Raw genomic sequence first — 20,733 nt, 5'->3', positions numbered from 1 at the left:
TTTTTTTTTTTTTAAGATTTTATTCATTTATTTGAGAGAGAGAGTGTAAGAGAGTGCGCACAAGCATGAGTGGCAGGAAGGGCAGAGGGAGAGGGAGAAGCAGACTCCCTGCTGAGCAGGAAGCCCAATGCCAGACTCCATCCCAGGACCCTGGGATCATGACCCGAGCCGAAGGCAGACGCTCAACTGACTGAGCCACCCAGGCACCCCTCTCCTGTTATTTTAAACAGCAACTCGACCCTTCTAATGATACTGACCCAAAACTCTGAAGTAACTTAGACTCCTCTTTCATATCCTCAATCCAATCTGTGACAAAATCCAGTTTATCTTCAAAATACATCCATTATTTGGCCACTTCTTGCTACTAATACTATGATCCAAGCTACTCTTGCCATTACATTCCACTCTCAACACAACCACAATGACCCTGCTAAAATGTCACTCTCTGTTGCAAACCTTCCAACAGCCTTTCATCTCATTCAGGGTAAAAGCCAAAGTCCTTCTTATGGCACCTACAAGTCCCTACATGATCTGCCTCCCTGACCCTATCCCCAAGTACCTCCCAGCTCCTACTTCTCTTCAAGTCCTGCTACTCTAACTCCATTCCAGCTGTCATTCTGGCCACTTTCATCCCATCACCTAATCACACCATGCTCACTCCACCTCAAGACCTTTATAGGGACCTTTATATTCTCTCTGCTGGAAATCAACCCTTCTCACCTCTCTACTCAAATATTACTTATCAGTGATATTACTGAGGCTTTCTTTAACTAACTTCTTTAAAATATCTACATTCTCCCTACCATCCCATCCTCCCTTCCTATCCTCCTACCCAGCTTTCATTTTCTCCATGGCATTTATCATCACCTAAAATACTATCTATGCGGGTGCCTGGGTGGCTCAGATGGTTAAGCATCTGCCTTTGGCTCAGGTCATGATCCCAGGGTCCTGGGATCGAGTCCCACATCAGGCTCCCTGCTCGGAAGGGGGCCTGCTTCTTCCTCTCCCTCTGCTGCTCCCCCTACTTGTGCTCTTTCGTTCTCTGTCAAATAAATAAATAAAATCTTAAAAAAATAAAATAAAATACTACCTATGCATTGTCTGTGCTGCAAGAATATAAATCTCATGAATATGGAGATTTTTATCTCTTTATTTATTGCTATAGTCCCAGGGCCTAGGATAATGGCAGGTGCTCAAGAAATAAGTAAACCTATTATAAAATTACTATGAAAAAACGCACAAACCATAAAAGCTAGATTCCTGTGACCTTATTTAAAACATACAAACAGGGGCGCCTGGGTGGCTCAGTCGGTTAAGCGGCTGCCTTCGGCTCGGGTCATGATCTCAGGGTGCTGGGAACGAGCCCCGCATGGGGCTCCCTGCTCAGCGGGGAGCCTGATTCCCCCTCTCTCTCTGCCTGCCTCTCTGCCTACTTGTGCTCTCTCTGTCAAATAAATAATAAAAAATAAAAATAAATTTAAAAAATAAAACAAACAAAAAAAAACCCTTTGTGCAATGAAAATGCCATAAGCAGAGTCAAAAGACAATAAATCAGAAGTAAAATATCTGCAGACTAGAGATCCTAAAATTTTAAAGAGAAGGACCAATGAAGAGAAAAACAGGCAAAGGCTATGAACAAGGAACAGTTCACAGATGCTCTCTGTATATACCATTTTACACCTAACATTTGGGCAGAAATCCAGAAGTGCATTTTATGCAGTTCAGTAAAGTTTTTGTGAATAGAATCTTATGTCCAACACATTTTCAAATTGATAGATGCTATTGTTAACATGAAGCTATTGTCTTGTGAGTCACCTTGCTAAATTAATGGTTTATTAACGTTCCTCTTGTTTTCTTTTGTAGGTGGATCATATCATCTGCAAGTAACTAGTGTCTTTGTCTCTTTTCAGTATTTATAGATCCTATTTTATGTTAGTCATTTTTGCCTTAGAAACACAGAAATCAAATCATGGGTAACTTAGTCATAGTTATGCCACTTAACACTGTGCAATCTTGGCAAGTTATTTATCCTCTCTGTGCCTCAATTTTCTCATCTGCAAAAACAAGGACAGTATCTTTTCTTCAAGATTAAGATTAAATGACATATTTCATGTAAAGCACTTAGTAAAACTCTTGATGGTAGCCTGAATTAAGGTAATAGTTTTAATTAAGGTATCTGAGATAAAGTGAACAGATTTGAATGATATCGGGAGGCAAAAATCAACCAGAATAAGAGATATACTGAGAATGAGAGAAATAAAGGAACAAAAGGCTGTGTGTCTCGGTTTCAGCTTAAGGAAATTGGGGAAAACACACAAGTTTAGAGGTTGGTTTTTAGCACTTCAAACAGAAAAAAAAAAAGTAAACGAATATCTGGGTGTAAAGAAACTACACTCTACACGTCTCTAAAAATGAGATCAATATATCACCCTTTGGCCAGCGGCGTCGGTTCCTTTCTCAACCTAAAGGAAACCCAAACCGTGTTTGCTGCTTTATTATGGTCTTTAGGGTCTTCTGATGCAAATCAATGAATTAAAGGCAAACTATTCACTATTTGCCCTCATTGCTTAATGAACTTAGGGTTTCGGATTTTTCTAAAAAAAAAAAAAAAGTGTTTAGCATGTGTCAGTGAGAAATGACAAATGATCTGTCCTCTAGGAGCTGACGGTCCGGTGGAAGGAAGAGTACTGTGGAAACACAAGGAGGTTTCTAACCGGATCTAGAGGGTCAGGGGCGCAGAGAAAGGGGAGCCTCCCGAGATCGCCGCCTGGACCCCGATGCTCCCCTCAAACAGGGTCCCGGCACCTCTCCCCGTGGCAGCTTACGAAAGGACCCCCATTGCCGGCTTCCATCCCCGGCGGCCCCAGAGCGACCTCTCCACGTCCGACCCCCGTGCCTGCCAGGCGGACCCCACACGCTCGCCCACGCATTCCCCGCGCGACCCAGCGGCGTGGCCCACACGCGGTCCCGGCAGCCTCCAATGGAACCAAAAGGCGGAACCCGACTGGGGCCCCTGCGATCAAAGCATGAAAAGATGGGGAATCACCTTTCATCAAAGTCCGTGGTCGGTTTTTTACCCAGGGCCGGGTTGGGGGGTTTGGAGAAAAGATTCTCAAAATCCATCACCCTCGCGAGGGCCCCGCAGCTAGAGTATAACTACCACCGCGTGAGGAGGAGGGACCCAAAGCCGCGCACAGGCCACAGGTCGCCCCACGCATGCGCCGCCCCGCCCCCCGCGCACGCCCGCTCCTTCCTTCCCCGCGGCTCTGCGCAGGCGTCACTCTAATTGCGTTACTTTAGGTGCGCTTATTGATCTCTTATCTAATATTTATTAGAGTTTTTAGTCTTTGGGAGTCTACTTTCTTTTATTTTCATTAGGGGTAAGTGGGTATTCCAAGTGGAGAGAATTGTATCAAGGCAGGAAAATAGAGGGGCGCCTGGGTGGCTCAGTCGTTAAGCGTCTGCCTTCGGCTCAGGTCATGATCCCAGGGTCCCGGGATCGAGCCCCGCATCGGGCTCCTTGCTCCGCGGGAAGCCTGCTTCTCCCTCTCCCGCTCCCCCTGCTTGTGTTCCCTCTCTCGCTGTGTCTCTCTCTGTCAAATAAATAAATTAAAATCTTAAAAAAAAAAAAGGCAGGAAAATAGAGCACACATTTGGGAAACGGAACTGTTGAGTTTTGCTTACTCTAATGCCTGTGGAAGAGTGGAAGTGGTGGAAATAATGAAAGCCTCAAACAGTAGGCTAGGCCGGTGACATAGAACCTGACTGGCTCCTACTAGTGTCTGATTCCTGACATGAATCAGGGTCCACTTCCCAGACAAGCAAAGGAAGTTGTACTTTGTCCTATTACAGGCAATCCTTTTTTGGACATGAATCATTACGAAAAATTGAGAGGAAAATTGAAATGAATTAAGGTATTACCCCATTTGGAGGAAAGTATTATGTTACAGAACTCAGATTATTACCATACATACATTTTCATATAAAAAGTCCAGTATAAGCAAAAGATAACCAGGCCACGGAAGGAAATGAAAATGATAGGTAAAAAGCAACAAACATAGCAAGAAATACTGACCTGCAAAGGCATCAGATACTAGCCTTTTCAGATAAAGACTATAAAAGGCGAAGTATATTTGTGGTAGATTTGTTACAGGAAGAGACCACTGGCCTTGAGGAGTGAAGGACCAAACTTTCCCAGAAGATAAGGCCTACTACATTTGAAAACAACTGCTGCTGATGCCAGCAAGTCTATTCAAGGTCATTTCAACATACTACTAAGCATCTGGGCACCTGCTTCTGCTCGTAGCCCCCCTCCCTTTTTCCCATGCCTTCCTCTTTAAAACCCTCCAGCTTCACCTGGACAGGGAAGATGGTCTTTGAAACATGTCAACTGTCTGCAAATCTCAAGGAAAGTAGGCTGGTTCTGCTATAGACTGAGGGACTTAAGTCAGCAAGCAAGGAGTGCATAGGCTTGAAGCCAAGTTAACTCTTAAGACCAATTAGAGTGCTTTTACAGATTGATTTTTAAAAATGGACCCAATTCTCTCTCTTTTCCTATATCCACATCGTTTGCAATATGACTTTGTAGCTCTTCCCATCAAGTGGTGGGATCTATTTGACCTCCACTTTAATCTGAGTTGAATTTGTAACTTACTTTTGCTAATAGAATGCAGCAGAAAAGGCCTGACAATGCCAAGCCGGGGCTCTAAGAGGACATGTGTCTGTCTCTTCTCTCTTGAACTCCTGCCTTCTCCAGAGCAAGCCCAGGCCACCTTGCTGAAGAGAAGGGAGAGATATGTGGAGGATAAGACAAAAGGAGGAGAGCAACAACACCCAGTCAACAGCCAGCAAAGCCCTAAAAGCAAAGCCACCAAGTCAACACACAGCTGACCACAGAAACACAGTGGAGCCCAGTGGAGAACTGAAGAACCTCCCAGATGATCCCAGTCCAAACTGCTGACCAGCATTGTAAGCTAAGTAAATAGTTATTTTAAGCCACCAAGTTTTAAAAGTAATTTATTATGCAACAAAACCTGATAAAAAGGAAACTATAAAAAGTGACATTAAGGAGCTGAAAAAGAACCAAGTGGAGCTTTTAGAAGTTAAAAATATGATACATTAAAAACTCAATAGATGGTATGGTACTCTTAAAATGTGTTCACAAATTCTTTAACACTTGTCCCTTCAAAAGATGGAACCCAGTCCCCTCTCCTTAAATGTGAACTAGATCCAGTGACTTCTAACATATACAGTTTTAGATAGTGCCCGACTTCTGAGGCTAGGTGGCAAAAAGTACTGCAGTTTCTGCCTTCCTCTCTTGAATCGCCTACCTGAAGGGAAGTCAGTCACCATGTCAGAAAACACCTGTGAAAAGCCAGCCATGTGAGTGAGCCACCTTGGAAGCTGATCCGCTAGTGCCTCTCCAACCTTGTAAGAGACTCTGGGATAGAACCACTCAGCTAATATTTCCTGGATTCCTGATCCAAAAAAGAAAAAATAAAAAGATAAATGTTTATGTTACTGGACTCGGGCCTTTGGACCCAGCAATGGTAGAAATGAGGCTGGATCCAACATTTACAAACACAGGCAAAGCTTTATTATAGGGGCAACAGCTGCAGCTGGAGGGAGACACAGTCATGACAAAGGGGTCAGACTGGCTCTCTGAACAATAACCAGGGAAACTTTTAAATAGGCTGAGGTGGGAAAGGAGTGATGTTTAAGCATGTAGGGGCAGGGAATTCCGGGAAATTGGGGGCGTAGGCTCAGTTGACAAAACATGCTTCTTCATATGTTTCATTTGCATGTTGTCTCCACCTCTGGGTATGTGTTTTAGCATAATAATAAGGGGAAAAGTCAGTGAAAGGTAAATTTGCTGCCCATTTTATCTCAGACTAGTGTGAACCTGGTCTAGGCTTGTTCCTTGGCTAGTGCTTTGCTCTGCGAGAAAAAGCGGTAACAGCCTACAGGTTGCTCTGCAAGAGAAGTAATAACAGCCACTCAGGAGAGTCCCAGGTGCATTGGGGCTTGTTCCCAAGGTCCCTGTCTCATTTATGGTTTGGTTTTTTTTTAAAGATTTTATTTATTTATTTGAGAGAGAGAGCACAGAGGGAGAGAGAGACAGGGAGAAGCAGACTCCCCACTGAGCAGAGAGCCCAACGCAGGACTTGATCCCAGGACCCTGAGATCATGACCTGAGCCAAAGGCAGCCGCTTAACTGCCTGAATCACCCAGGCGCCCCTCATTTATGTTTTAAACCACAAAGTTTTGGGATAATTTGCTATGTAGCCATAGATAAGTGATGCCCCTATCATTATAAAGCAGCTGGCCTAAACATAGAATTATCATATGACCCAGCAATTCTACTCCTAGGTATATACCCCAAAGAATTGAAAACTGGGATTGAAACACATATGTGCATACTCCTATTCGTTGCAGCATTATTCATAAGAGCCGATAGGTGGAAACATCCCAAGTATTGGATAAATCAAATGTATATACATACAATGGAATATTATTCAGCCATAGAAAGGAATGAAATTCAGACACATGCTACAATACGATGAACCTTGAAAACAGTATGCTAAGTGAAATAAGCCGGGCTCAAAAACATAAATGCTGTATTTCCGCTTATATGAGGTATTTAGAATGGGCAAATCAGAGAGACAGATTAGAGGCTTTCAGTGCTGGGAAAGGGGGAAATGGGAGTTACTGCTTGATGGTTACAGTTTCTGTTAAGGGCAGTGAAAAAGTTTGGAAGCAGACATATCGTTGCACAGCAGGGTGAATGTAGTTAATGCCACTGAATTGTCACTTCAAAATGATTAAAATGGGAAGTTTTGTATCATATATAGTTTACCACACACAAAAAAGCAACTGACATAATAAGATGGAGGAATGGTCTTTTGAGTACTGGTTTCAGTACTAGCTAGATGCAAAGTACACGTTTTGTGGACATATGCTATAAATCAGCAATCAATAATATGGTGCTGTTTCTCCCATAGCCAGAATTCATGGAACTGGGAATCAAACCATGGAAATGGGAGTGGACCCTTCCTTTATTATCCCTGTGATACCCTCGTAAAAGTCTTCCTTTTTTTTTTTTTTTTAATTTTTGCTTCTAGTCCCCAAAACTTTGAGTTCTGATTGTCAAGAGCAGAGTTTTTCAACCTCAGCATTTTGACATTTTGGGCTGAGTAATTGACAGTCCTGTGCATAATAGGATGTTTAGCAGCGTCCCTGGCCTCTCCCCACTAGATGCCAGTAGCACTCCTTCCCCTGTTGACACCTTTATAGTGATTATGATATTTGTGTGCATTAAGGGTGGGAATGATTGTCAAAGATAAACAAAGCCAGACATTAAAGTAGCAAAAACAGATTTTATTCAGAAACTATTGACTGAAGGTAAAGGGCTGAACTCCATTCAGATTGTGTAGAAGGTGACTGGGTGTTTTAAAGGGAGAATGAAATAACATATAATTCAATTTACATGAAATGTTCAAAAAGGCAAATCTATAGAGACAAAAAGTAGATTATCGGTTGCCTGCGGCATGGGTGGCAACACAGGATTAATTGTAAATAGGCACTTAGGGGGATGGCATGTTCTGAAACTGAATGTTGGTGATGGCCGCATTACTTGGCAAATTTACTAAAAGTCATTAAATTGTACACTTAAAATGTGTAAATTCTCAGGTATATGCTTTTATATCAATAAAGCTATTTTTAAAACAATTAAGGGAGGGGGCACCTGGGTGGCTCAGTCGTTAAGTGTGGGAGAATGAGACGTGGGCTAGCTGATTAGCTACAGTAAGACCTAAATTAAGTAAAATAGTTAAAATAGACAAAGACCTAGAGATTCTAATCTAACTCCAAATGCTAATTATTGTTACTCCAGACAAAATAGATCTGCTTTTTTGAAAGTTTAGTAATGTATCATGTCGAAATGTGGCAAGTGCCTGCAGGATTGTCTATAGATCAGTGCTGCATTCAACTTTAAAAAAAAGGTGCGATTTCTTTACCAATGTACATATCTATTTTTTTATTTTTAAATTTAATTTACTAATTGCGATTGCTTCTGAATGCACTGCATTTATGCATTAGTCAAATGCATTCACTACCACAAAGTTAGATATCTGATTTACCATCAAGTTCATCATTTCATTACAAAACAAAGAACTTTTCGTCATAAGCTAATTTACTAAATAGGCAAAAACATTGATTTGTCGTTAAAAAATTATTGCCAAAGGTCAGGTTTATAAGTATAAAGTCATGCGATGGCTAGTTTTTATTTATAAAATATTCGTGTAATTTTACATATGGAATATTAATGTTTTTACTAAATAACATGATTTATTTTTCTTTTAACTTTTATTAATAATTTATTATTATTTAATAACTGGGTAGGTAAATTTAATATTGACTATCAGAAAAAGTCACATGCCAAGCTATTTTCTTCAAAACGCGATTATGAGCACTAGACATTACAAAAAGAGGCGCTACCTTATAGGACATTTTCCCATTATTTAAGCGACCTAGGTGATTTTTTAAAAGACGCTATACCCGCGTGTTCTTATCACCCCACCCCTAATAACCAGGCTGCAGAATGGCTTTGGGGGCCCGTTTGTTAGGGTGCGTCTTGAACCCCTCCGCCCGTTTCCCAGTGAGCCAGCACGAGCTGGGCCTTGAGGCGCGGATCAACAGCATGGGGCTCGCAGGCCTCCTCCCCCGCCCAGTGATACCGAGGCGCCGCCCGGCGCCGCCATCTGGCTGCCGCCTCCGCCGCTTCACAGAGAAGCATGGGGGCCCGCCCCTTGGGGTGATTGACGGGCTGCCTCCTCCAATGGCCAACGCGCTCGGCCCCGGCGGGCCGGGCAAGGGCCGCGGCACGCGGAGGAATCTCTCCTGCCCTTTAGTCCCGGGCTAGGTGTTGCGGCAGGCGCCATTTTATCGAGCAGCCTGTCTCGGGTGCCGCCATGTTGGTGAGGAGAAATCACCGTTACGGCCAGTGTCCAAATCCCCGCGTCGCTGCACGCCGCCCGCCCGCCCGCTCCCAAGCCTCAGCCACCGGCGGCGAATAGAGACTAAAGCGGCAGCGCCGGCAGCGCGGGGCCGTTGCCCAGTGTTTGCAGTTAGAGCCCCATCTCTCTGGCGTGGTTGTTAATAGACTGGAAAGTCTGTGTCTGTGTCGCTCACTAGTAACCGTGAGTTTTTACCACTTCGTCACCTCTCGGCGGCGGCCGGGAGCAGGTACCCGCAGGCGGCGCAGGGGTCCTCCCCGCGCCCCGCCGCCGCCGGCCTCGCAGACCTGTCCTCCAGCCCCGCCCCGTTCTTGACCAAACATGACAGACTCTGAACATGCAGGGCACGACAGGTCGGGAACCCTTCTTGTCTGTCTTTCTGTCGGATGAGAGGAGGGGTCTTGGGGCGGCGGGAGCGGGCCGGGGCCGCGCGCCTCCTGCATGACTTAGACGTCTCTGTGTGGCTCCATCAGTTCCATGACGTGCGCCCTTATGTAAAGCCCAGGCTGGCGGCCGCGGGGGAGGTCGGCCCGGCCGCGCCCGCCTCCCCGCGCCGGGGTCCTTTCCGGCCGGCCCCGCCCCCGGCCGGCACGTGCGAGCCCCCCGCCCCCGGGCGGCTCCGTCTGCCGCTCGGTCTGCGCCCGGCGCCTCCCGCGTGCTGGCTCGGTGCTGCGGTCCAGCCTGGGTGGAAACGAAGCCTCTCCCAGCCCAGGGTCCGCCGTGCACTTCCAGATGGGACCAGCCCGGAATTTGTAATAGCTGGTGTTCTATTTGACTACTGCCCTAGCACACTCCTAAAAATAAACTTTTTTTTTTTAAGGAAAATTTTAAACAACCCCCCAAGGCCATGTATTTATAGTCTTACTCCTCAGAATTTGAAAGAGTTTCAAATTAAAAATGCTAACACAAAAGACTGAGGCTATGCAGACCTTAGTGTAGCACAGCTTTCTCCTGAAGTAAAAACTCCGTGGTGATTATCCCCTGTAAATGCATTTTCTAAATACTGTATATAATTCGAACACTTAACGGAGATTCTGATGTTTTATTTTTGCTTTAAGGGCACATTCTTGGTTCCTTTTAGTGCTTTGGGGGTATTTTCATATTTTAAAAAGCGCAAATAGCATTCTTAAGTTTTGGTTAGTTTTTAAATTTACATTGCTATCTACCTTGATTGTAAAAACAAAGAGAGGGCTTTAGTTCATTAAATTACTGCAATAAAATCTGTTGCATCTGATTCTTAATTTAGAATATTTAAAAATATGGAACCTGGCAATTACTCCTTTGTAAATAGAAGTAATCAAAAGTATACATTGTACTCTAAACTAGATACAAATTGCCTGTTTTACCTGTGGAGTAGTGTGATAATGCTTTTGATGAAGCATTCCACACACTTTTTTTTTTTTATAACCCCACAACCAGAAATAACAAACATCACTGAAATTTGAAATATCTAAACATTTGGCAACCTAGAGAGTGTTAAAAATATTTCAACAACTTTGATATCCTAGTGATGAAAGATCACCAGAAGACAAGTCAATTAAACATGACAGTAATTTTTAGAAAGTAAAAAACACTTAAAAATTATGGCAATATAAGCTTGCACTTGACAGATTTTTCATGATTATTTTACATTATTTTGTCACTAAAATGACAGAATTCTTGGAATGGGTTAACGAAATTTTGAGAAATTTCCCATTCTGAATTTCCCACTCTGAATATCTGTGGACAAACCAATGACTGGGTTTTGCTAATGCAGCCTAAAGTTCATTGTTTTGTATGTAAGAAGGAAATGTGTTCTCTGTTCAGAAATCAGCTTCAATATGTAGAATTACGTATTCTATGTAATGAAGAATTGTCACCAAATTCAGGTATTGAAATAACTTTGCCAGTTAGGAACTGTGATGCCTGACTTTAAAAAGAATTTGGAATTTTAAAATATTGAATTAGAAGTTAAAATTTTAAAGTTTTTGTAAGATTTATTAATAGCTTAGTACTAAGAACTAAAGATTAAGTAATAGTGATATTTAGTCTTTTTTGTTTTATATTAGGACTAAGAAAACATTTACTAGCAATTATTGAAACAAAAAGGTAAGCTTCATTTTAACTTTTTCAGTTGTTAAATGACAGTATTCTTTTGAGGCAAGAAGATGGTTTAACTTTCTCACACATTTTTTTTGTCAACCTATATGGAAAATAAACAACTACATCAAAAAACAAAGTGGATTGGAGTCAGGAAATGGTCTAGCTACAGCTTTGCTACCACTTAGCTTTATGAACTTGAGCAAGCCTAGTTTGTTTATTGGTAAGAGGGTTCTACAAGAATTTTTCAAGTTCTTAAAAGGTCAGTGTTTTGCAGCCTCTGGGAAGCTTTTTAAAAAGTGTTGATTTCATTTCTATCAGTCTGAGCTTCAGCCTGGGTTTAAAAAATTTTTTAAAGCTCCTCAGGTAATTCTAATATATGCCAAATTGAGAACCACTGTACTAGATTAATGTTTTACAATCTTAGCTAATCATCAAAATCACTTTAAGGAATAAAGATTTTTGTCTTGCCCAGAGCAACTGAATCAGAATCTCTAGGGGAGGATTGTGGTAATCTATTTTTAATAGCCTGCCCAGGTGATTCTTAAGAAATGTGGGGAAAAGTGGACTAGTCTGTGGAATCCCAAAATATTTGGTGCTTCCATATTACAGCTATTCTATACTGTAATACAAGTTTCCACGAATTGTTGGAGAAGATAATATGAATTCCAGTATTTGGAGGTAGGCATTGTTTCAGGGATATCCTTTTTCTAACATTTTTGAAAGTTAAGGCATATTGTGAGTAGAAGGGAAAAAGTTGAATATATGATTTTTATTTACAACTGCTTTATACAAATTAAAATATTGCTATTATAATTTACATCAGAATGAGATTTTAAATGGAAATGGAAATTCACAGAAGGCACAATTTTTTTTTCTTTTAAAAAATGGTAGTTTCTTGCACATGTTTTATATGGTGAACATTTTGCACAAGATTTGTTTGCCAAATGAGGTTGCTTTTTTAAAAAATACCGATTTGATGTACTTTTCTTTAAATATTTTCATGCCTGGAGTGAAAACACGGTATTTTTATACGTGTTACTAGTGTAACAATATGCAAAAATTTGTGGATATATAGAATATTAGTAGAGGCCTTCTGCATAGGATCTGAGAAATCAAGATTATAGGTGGAGGAGTTGGGGGAAGCCAAAGGGAGATAAAATTCTTGTCTTTTCATTCGATTCTTCCCTTTCATCCATTTCTCTTAGGCAAAACTTCAGCCACCTACCTTTATATTTCACTGGATGTTGACCCAGTTAAAACAATACAGAAAAAACTTTTGAAGACTAAATACTATGAGTCCCTGTTTGGACATGTACAGTAGAGTAGGAAAGATAAATATATACCTAAGTAACTATTACATAATTTTCTGAAATATGCTAAAAGTGAAAAGTTTTACAGGATCTGTACTGGGAAAAATGATAATTTTAACTTGAGTAATATAAGAGCTTGTGATTCTGAGAGTCTTTAATTGATAAGAGCTATGTATAATACTTTCTTTTGGGAAGAGGTTATTCTTTGCCCATTATGAACAACCTTCCTACCTTCTTTCCCTCCTCTCTCCCACTTTCCTTCCTCATGTAAAACAAGAACAAAACTCCCAACTAGTCAGAATTACAGTAGTTTATATTTTCTCTCTGCTCTGTATCCCCCCATGCATAATGATTAAAACATTGCTAAGAGACTACACTGGAGAATCTGAAGGGATTGATGACAGAGACAATGATTACACTTTCCATTTGTAACAGGGTTTTCATTTGATTCTCACATTAATCCCATGAGGTGGTATAGTATTACAGTGCTCAGTAACTTGTTTACGAGATCCCACAGATAGAGGCTAGATAGAGCCTAGGTATGCAAACTCCTGCCTGTAGTATTATTTTTCCTCTTCATTATCTTTGTATGGGGATGGAATACAATAAGTTCTAGCTTTTACTTTCTAAATTGTTTGGGATTGTAATGTGGTACAATTAAGAGATCCCTGCATTCTCAGTAAAACCTGGGTTTTGATCCTGGTTTTTCCTCTTAGTTAATATTTTTCTATTTCCATGATTATTTTTCTTATTTGTGAAATAAGGTAGTTGAACTAGGTGATATTCATTCTCCCCTCCTACTTTAGTTAAAGTCACTAATTTTAATTAAAAAAATTGCAATGCCTTATTTCATGTTAGAGTTCACTTAATGTTCTATAAAATACCTGGTTTGTAAATTAATATGTATACTTGAGCAAATGCCCCCCCCTCACTAAGCTACTAATTATTTTTAATTGTGGTAAAATACACATGTAAAATTTACATCTTAACCATTTGTAAGTGGACAGTTCAGTAGTGTTAAGTATCTTCACATTGTTGTACAACCAATCTTTGGAACTCTTTCATCTTGCAAAACTTAAATTCTATCATTAGTTTATTTTCTCCTCAATCTACTAATTTATTGTTAAAACTATCAAAATGAGCTTTTCTTTAGCAAATATAAAAAACTCAAGTTATATGTCACGTTCAGGTTTGATGTTGGAAAGCACTTTGACTCTTAAGACATTTTTCTTTTCCTAGCCCTTCGTAAACAAACTATTTCATTTACTTTAAATTTTCATTGATTAAATTTTCATTCAGCAGATTTCTGTGCCAAGTATATAGTGTTAAGCACTGGGGAAACAAATTTGAATACAATATCACTGAACTTGCTCTCTGGGATCTTATAATGTAGTAGGAGAAACAGACTGGTAAATACATAGTTATAGCACTAGTCCTATAATAAAGGTATAAATTGATTGCCGTAGTGGCATAGATGGGGGGCTTCAGGGAGGCATCATGGAATTAGCTACATCTGAAGGATGAGTAAAAGTTTGGCCAAGCAGAGTCAAATATATGAAAAGCATGAAGAAGCGAACTGGCATGGTGGGTTCAGAGATGATAAAAATGTTAGTACGTAAAGCGTGTACAGCATATTTTGGGGAATGAGGAAAAGGCTTCAGTGAATTAGGGATCTGACCCTGAATGATGTAAAGAGCTCATCGAAGTTATTTTTTTTAAGTTTGCTTATTTATTTATTTACTTACTTACTTACTTACTTACTTACTTAAGTGAAAAAAGCCTAGAACCCGGAATGAGCCTAGTGTAATTAAGGAAAGAACAAGGGAGCAGTGTGGCTAGAGAAAACAGTGGGCAAGGGGGAGAGAAGTAAGAGATGAAGTTAGATGGGCAACAGGGGCGATTGTGTAGGGCCTTGTAAAGCCATTTTAAAGAACTTGGGTTTCACTCTGAGTGGTAAAGGAACCACTGGAGGATTTGAACAGAGGAGGAGCAGGGTCATGCTGTGGTAAAGGAATGGTAAAAAGGAAGTTGCTTATGGTAATTTAAGTGACAAGTGATGATGGTTTTAGGTCAGTGAGGAGAAAATGGTTGGATTTTGGATATGGTTTGGAGATAGAACCAATAGGATTTGCTGATGGATATGGCATATGAAAAAAAGGAATGAGTCAGAGCTACTGTAAAAGACTAGAAATTGGGTAATGAGGACCTGATCAAAAGCATTGGCAACAAGAAAGCAGACAAAAGGCAAAAATTCATGAGATATTTCTTAGAGTTGATAGAACTGGAGATAAAGATCTGAGAGTTTTTAGCAAAGATGTTAGTCAAAATGATGAGATCACCCAGGTATGTGTAGTAGACAGTAAGGAAGACAGAAGTTTTCTGGAAGCCAAGGGAGGAGAAAGTTTCCAAAGAAGGGATGATCACAGAGCAGATAAAGGAAAGGGTTGGAAATTGGCCACAGGATATCCTAAATTAGGGCCGGTAAAAGCATGAATGAAAGAGTGCTTCAGGGCTTGCAAGCAGCTGGCCTTCACACCTAAAATGTGTCCACATTATAGTTTGCCTGACAGGATGTTTAAAAATATTTACGTTTGAATGCCATTAGACTTGACTTGTGTTCTTTATCCCCCAGTCTTTTCACTGATACTTTCTTTGCAAACTCAGCACCTGATGTCTGCTCATGAGGGTGACTTGCCTGATCATGTAGGCATTTGAATTTGTGACCCTTTGTTACGCGATGAAGTCAGGTTTTCACCTGGACAGGTGGGTGATCTGGTTTCCAAAAACAGAGATAGGTGGCCTTGAATTTACCAGGTCAAGCCTCCAGTCAGTCTAGGGCTGTCCCAGTATTCTTTTGTGCATCAGTGCCCCCAGTGGCCTTGCTTCAGTTTTTCAGATTCGGAAAAAGATCAGCCTCAGAGCTGATCAGACGTGAAGTGTTAATTCATGCTAAAAAGTAGTAACAGTGGCTAACATTTACATGCTGCTGTTTTAAGTGCTTTACATGAATTATTGCATTTAATCTTCATGACAGCCCTACACAGCAGCCCTCATTTTACAAATGAGGAAATAGACACTAAGAGATTGATGAATTTCCCAAGGTCACAGAGTACATCAGTGGGAATTCAAGTAATCTGATTCTAGAGCCTGCATTTTTATTCGAGGATAGACATCCCTAACACAAGAGAATGTATGTGTGTGTGTGTGTGTGTATGTATCAGAATACCAATTCAGTCATGTAAAATGAGGATTAGATATTTGCATTAGGGAGGGTATTCTCTCCATGTAGAATGTTATATGGAAAACAAAATTACAAAAATTGCCTAATGAACAGGAGCATGGGATTAGAATGAGGGAGTTGATTGTAAATGACTGGAATTTTAAATGGCGTCAGGCTCTGATAAAGTGATATTTCCATCTTCATAATGTATCTGCCAAGCAGTTACTTGCATCAGCCTTACAGGATATCCCCTCTCCTGGGCAGTGCTTACATGGGCACTGGCCACATTTGTCTCTCTACCTTTCCTTCTTCATCATTTCTATCGCTAATCAGCCCTACTTTCTGATAGGTACATTTGTTTTCATTGCATGTTAATATCTTAAATTCAGTCATCTTTTACTTGGTCATGTGTATCTGACTTCCTCGTCTTATTCATCTTATTTTGATTTTATGGTTGAACTTTCTGAGGTGATACTGTTCTGAGGAGATACTATTTCTAGTATCTTTTTTGAGGTGTTTGGGTCCTGGAAGGTGTTGCTTGACTGCTGATGCCATGTACCAACCCAGATAGCTGTCATTGGATGACCTTTGCAAAAGCCGTTTCAGCAGATTATTATTACTCTTGGCAAAGAACAACCTTCCTCTAATGTAAAATAGCTTTATATTTATTTTCTTTTGCCCTCTCCTTTTTTTTTTTTTTTTTTTGAGTAGGCTCCACACCCAGTGTGGGGCCCAATTCAGGGCTTGAACTCATAACCCTGAGACCAAGATCTGAGCTGAGATGGAGTCACACACTTAACCGACTAAGCCACCCAGGCACCCCATGCTTTGCTTTGTTTTTAATGTGAGTTCATGGCTTAACATTACTACTTCAAATGAACTCTTGTAATACTTCAGCTTTCATAAATCATACCCACATTTTTGAGTGGCAAATAACCAAAGCAAGTCCCAAGGAGTGTTTAAAGGGAATTCTAAGTTAATTATCATTAAAATTATAAAACCATGTAAAAATCATTAACAATGTATTTATAAAAGTGATAGAACAAAAGAACCTAGATTTAGAACTCGTGATACTCAATATTTTACATATATTGCTATTTATAATTCACATACTTTAATTCATTTGATTCATGTAGACAGAACAGTTATCAATATCTTCACTTTATAGTTTAGGAAACAGATTTAGAGGGTAAATAACTATTTACCACAGTCTATGTCTCATAGCATTTGATTTCATACTCTTCCCTTGCCACCGTTGCCTCATGATGGTAGTAATCTGACACCAGATGCTGGATTGGGATATTGAATCCATAAAAGGGTTTGGGTTTTTTTCTTTCTTTTTTTTTTTTTAAAGATTTTATTTATTTATTTGTCAGAGACACACAGAGAGAGGGAACACAAGCAGGGGGAGTGGGAGAGGGAGAAGCAGGCTTCCCGCCGAGCAGGGAGGCCGATACGGGGCTCAGTCCCAGGACCCTGGGATCATGACCTGAGCCGAAGGCAGACGCTTAACAACTGAGCCACCCAGGCGCCCCAGGGTTGTTGTTTTTTTTTTTCTTTTAGATATTACTTGATCCCAGGCAATTTCAGCCTACTTTATTATAAATTCATCTTATATGACAGTTTTTCTAAATCCTAAAACAATTAAAAATTGAATGTATAAAGAATACCAATTTTCACATATTTTTAAGAGTATGAAATCAGTTAAATCTAGCTACGTCTGTACATTTTTAGCTATGGAAAACAAGAATTCTATTGTATACGGGTTTTTTTTTTTTTTTAAAGATTTTATTTATTTATTTGAGAGAGAGAGAGAATGAGAGACAGCACGAGAGGGAAGAGGGCAGAGGGGGAAGCAGACCCCCCGCTGAGCAGGGAGCCCGATGCGGGACTCGATCCCGGGACTCCAGGATCATGACCTGAGCCGAAGGCAGTCGCTTAACCAACTGAGCCACCCAGGCGCCCTGTATACGGGTTTTAACCTATTAGGAGAATTTATTGAAGATGCATAGAGATCAAAAGAGCCAACATCTCTTTTGCTTGAATTTTTCTTGATGACTGGCAGTTGACAATAAAATATTAGATCACTGGTTCTTTGTGTGTGGGGTTTGAGTTCTTTACAAAGGCTACTCTTTGGCTCATAAAGGAGCTTGTGGGTTGATTTCTTTTCTACATCCTTGGCATACATAGGAGTCTATTTTAAAATTATGTTTTATGTAAGCAAACAAAAATGGAAGTGAATAATGCATTTATGTAAGAAATTCATACATATTTTGGCTGTATATACATATCGTACCAAACATACATTTTTTAAAAATTACAGATATCCAAGTGTGAAAACCAACATTTGACCAAATCTTAGACTAAAGTTAATATCATCATCATAGATTAAATTTCTGGAATACGTGAATAAATCTGAAATATCCCTCAAGTTATTATAATTTATTATTAGAAATTTTAGTGGTCTATTTTTAAAAATAGGACATTCCAGTGAAGTAATAATTTCTCAACACTGCCTATTGCTAAATTACTGCTATAATTGCTACAATGCACATTATTGGTACTGAATAGAGGGTCACCTTCAAATGAGATTAGTGGAACACAAGATAGTTGGGGGAACTTTTTTTTCCTCTAACATTTTCCTTTATAATTTTTTTAAAATATCTGGAGCAAAGATGATTGATTACATTACACATAACTTTAGAGTTTTTTCCTCATGAAATTTGGAGGTAACAAAGCTAACATTCTGTTTTTAATTCGTCTACAAAAGATGTGAATTCTCAAATAGGATTTTTTTCTTGAAAGATTCATGGGATTAAATAATTGAAAATATTCTTTAGAAGTTATTCTGTGTAGTGTTATGAATGTTAGAATGCCAAATAAATGAATAAAGTTAGAATCATGACATAATTTCTATTTTTCTGTTTTGTATTTTTTTTTTAAGATTTTATTTGACAGAGCAAGAGCGCACAAGCAGGGGGAGCAGTAGAAGGACAGGGAGAAGCAGGCTCCCCGCCGAGCAGGGAGCCCTATGCGGGGCTCTATCCCAAGACTCTGGGATCATGACCTGAGTCAAAGGTAGATGCTTAACCATCTTAGCCACCGAGGTGCCCCTGTTTTGTATTTTTCATTTAAATTTTTATAATCATTTGTCAGCTCAAACAGTGTATAATATTCTTCCTTAAAATCAATAGTTAAATTACTCTCTCAATATTATTACTCCAGTTTTTTACTTGGCTATTTGAGGATTGTTAGTTTCTTTTGTACATAAAGTGGTTTTCATAATCATTAATTGCACATTTTTCTCTTACATAAATGTACATTTGTACTTCATCTAATTGATAAAATTTCAATATATAAAGCATAGGGTAATTCTTGTTGTAAGTTATACCTGAAAATGGATATTCAGATACTAATAGTAAATTCAGATGACATGGCTTTTTTAATATATATGACCTTTTATGCTGATTAGATATAATAGTAACTAACCTAAGGATCATGTAATTTCCAGTCATGTCATACTCAGGGATGCAGAAATGACTTCAAGCAGGCCAAGGCAGAATGGAGAAACATGCTTTAGCTGGATACTGAGGCCAAAGCCTAATTTTGGCATGTGTTTTATTTATTTATTTATTTATTTTTAAAGATTTTTTATTTATTTGACAGAGAGATACAGTGAGAGAGAGAGCACAAGCAGGGGGAGTGGGAGAGGGAGAAACAGGCTTCCCGCAGAGCAGGGAGCCCGATGCGGGGCTCGATCCCAGGACCCTGGGATCATGACCTGAGCCGAAGGCAGACGCTTAACAACTGAGCCACCCAGGCACCCCTTGGCATGTCTTTTAAAAAAAAATGTACTCTGACAACACTCCCTGAAACCTGGAGCCCTGGTACCTCATATCGTAGGTAATATGATAGCAAGTAATTTGGCGTATTAGGAACGTTAACAGACCAAGTGGGATTTTTTGAATATTACTGGGTCGTAGGCAGTTTTACCCAGTTCACTATACATTCATCCAACAAAACTTTTTCAACTTTTGTTCTGATGTCATGACACCTAGAAGATTATTTTCTAGCTTTCAAATTCTGTTTACCTTATTTGCTGAGATTTGTTTCTATTGAGTTTTTAGTTTCTCCAGCCTATACTGGAGAGCCTAAGTCAAGAGGATAAATTGAAAGGGAATGAAAGTAAATGAATTTTAGCTTAGTGAGATAACCAAGATAGTAAGTGAAATATAAAAAAATTATTTAAAAAATGTAGTCTCAAAAAAACCTATGGCAAGCTAGTACACAATGTTGTTTTATTCCCGTAATATTCTGTCTCTGCTTATGGCATAAAGGATGTTTGAGGAGTAATATGGTTTTCTTTCATGATGTCAAACATACAAGCTCAAGGATATATTTAAAAAATTTCATTTCCCTAGATTAATATACAGCAATGCCTCTTCTATCTGGCACTGGGCAGGGAAATTAGCATCAATAGATATTAGCAGAAACTAATTTTATTATAAATATTTTCAAAGGATCTCTTTGTAAATAAAATATGTGGCATACTTTCTCCTCTTACTAACTAGACAATTACTGATTTATCCTTTTCTTAATTACTTTGGATCATCATGAATATCTGTTGTCACCATAATCACTATGAACCCTAGGTATTATACTCCATCTTGTTTTTTCTTGTGTCCAGGAGACTTTGGAAATATGGGAGGCTTTCACACAGACTGATTAAACTAAGTATTGCTTAATGATAGGATAAAGGAGAAACAGCCTCAGGAACAGACTCCAGATTTGGTCTACCACAGTTTCTTTTCTGCTTTTACTTGTTTGAAATAATTTTTCATTGTTATTCTCTGAAGGAAAATAAAGGAAATTTCCCCCTGGAATCCATGCTTTTGGGATTTGTAACCTTTCCCAATTTCTATGAAATTATCTGTCATCTTCCATACTCATTCCATTAAAATGTATGTATTTCGGGCGCCTGGGTGGCTCAGTTGGTTAAGCGACTGCCTTCGGCTCAGGTCATGATCCCAGGGTCCTGGGATCGAGTCCCACATCGGGCTCCCGGCTCAGCAGGAAGCCTGCTTCTCCCTCTCCCACTCCCCCTGCT

At 39.8% G+C, this 20,733-nt stretch overlaps 2 protein-coding genes across 6 annotated transcripts in view; one reads left to right on the top strand and one right to left on the bottom strand.

The window, feature by feature from the left end:
- The window catches only part of ZC3H8 (zinc finger CCCH-type containing 8), a 30,727-nt gene extending 27,512 nt beyond the window's left edge, over positions 1 to 3,215 (bottom strand). For all 5 annotated transcript variants that reach the window (XM_081796779.1, XM_006737317.3, XM_081796780.1 and 2 more), the window contains exon 1: positions 3,047 to 3,215. In XM_081796779.1, coding sequence (XP_081652905.1) covers positions 3,047 to 3,123 — 77 coding nt within the window. In that variant the 5' untranslated portion in view covers positions 3,124 to 3,215. The remainder of the gene's footprint in view (positions 1 to 3,046) is intronic.
- Positions 3,216 to 8,981: 5,766 nt separating this feature from the next.
- ZC3H6 (zinc finger CCCH-type containing 6) overlaps positions 8,982 to 20,733 on the top strand; it is a 67,700-nt gene continuing 55,948 nt past the window's right edge. Inside the window, exons 1-2 of the mRNA XM_081796783.1 lie at positions 8,982 to 9,367; positions 11,063 to 11,102. Coding sequence (XP_081652909.1) covers positions 9,352 to 9,367; positions 11,063 to 11,102 — 56 coding nt within the window. The 5' untranslated portion in view covers positions 8,982 to 9,351. The remainder of the gene's footprint in view (positions 9,368 to 11,062; positions 11,103 to 20,733) is intronic.

Source organism: Leptonychotes weddellii, chromosome 10 (assembly GCF_054177405.1).
Source record: "Leptonychotes weddellii isolate Sample4059 chromosome 10, ASM5417740v2, whole genome shotgun sequence".
Lineage (NCBI taxonomy): Eukaryota > Metazoa > Chordata > Mammalia > Carnivora > Phocidae > Leptonychotes > Leptonychotes weddellii.
Note: the sequence above shows the minus strand (reverse complement) of the source record. Positions and strands in the feature narration are given on the sequence as shown.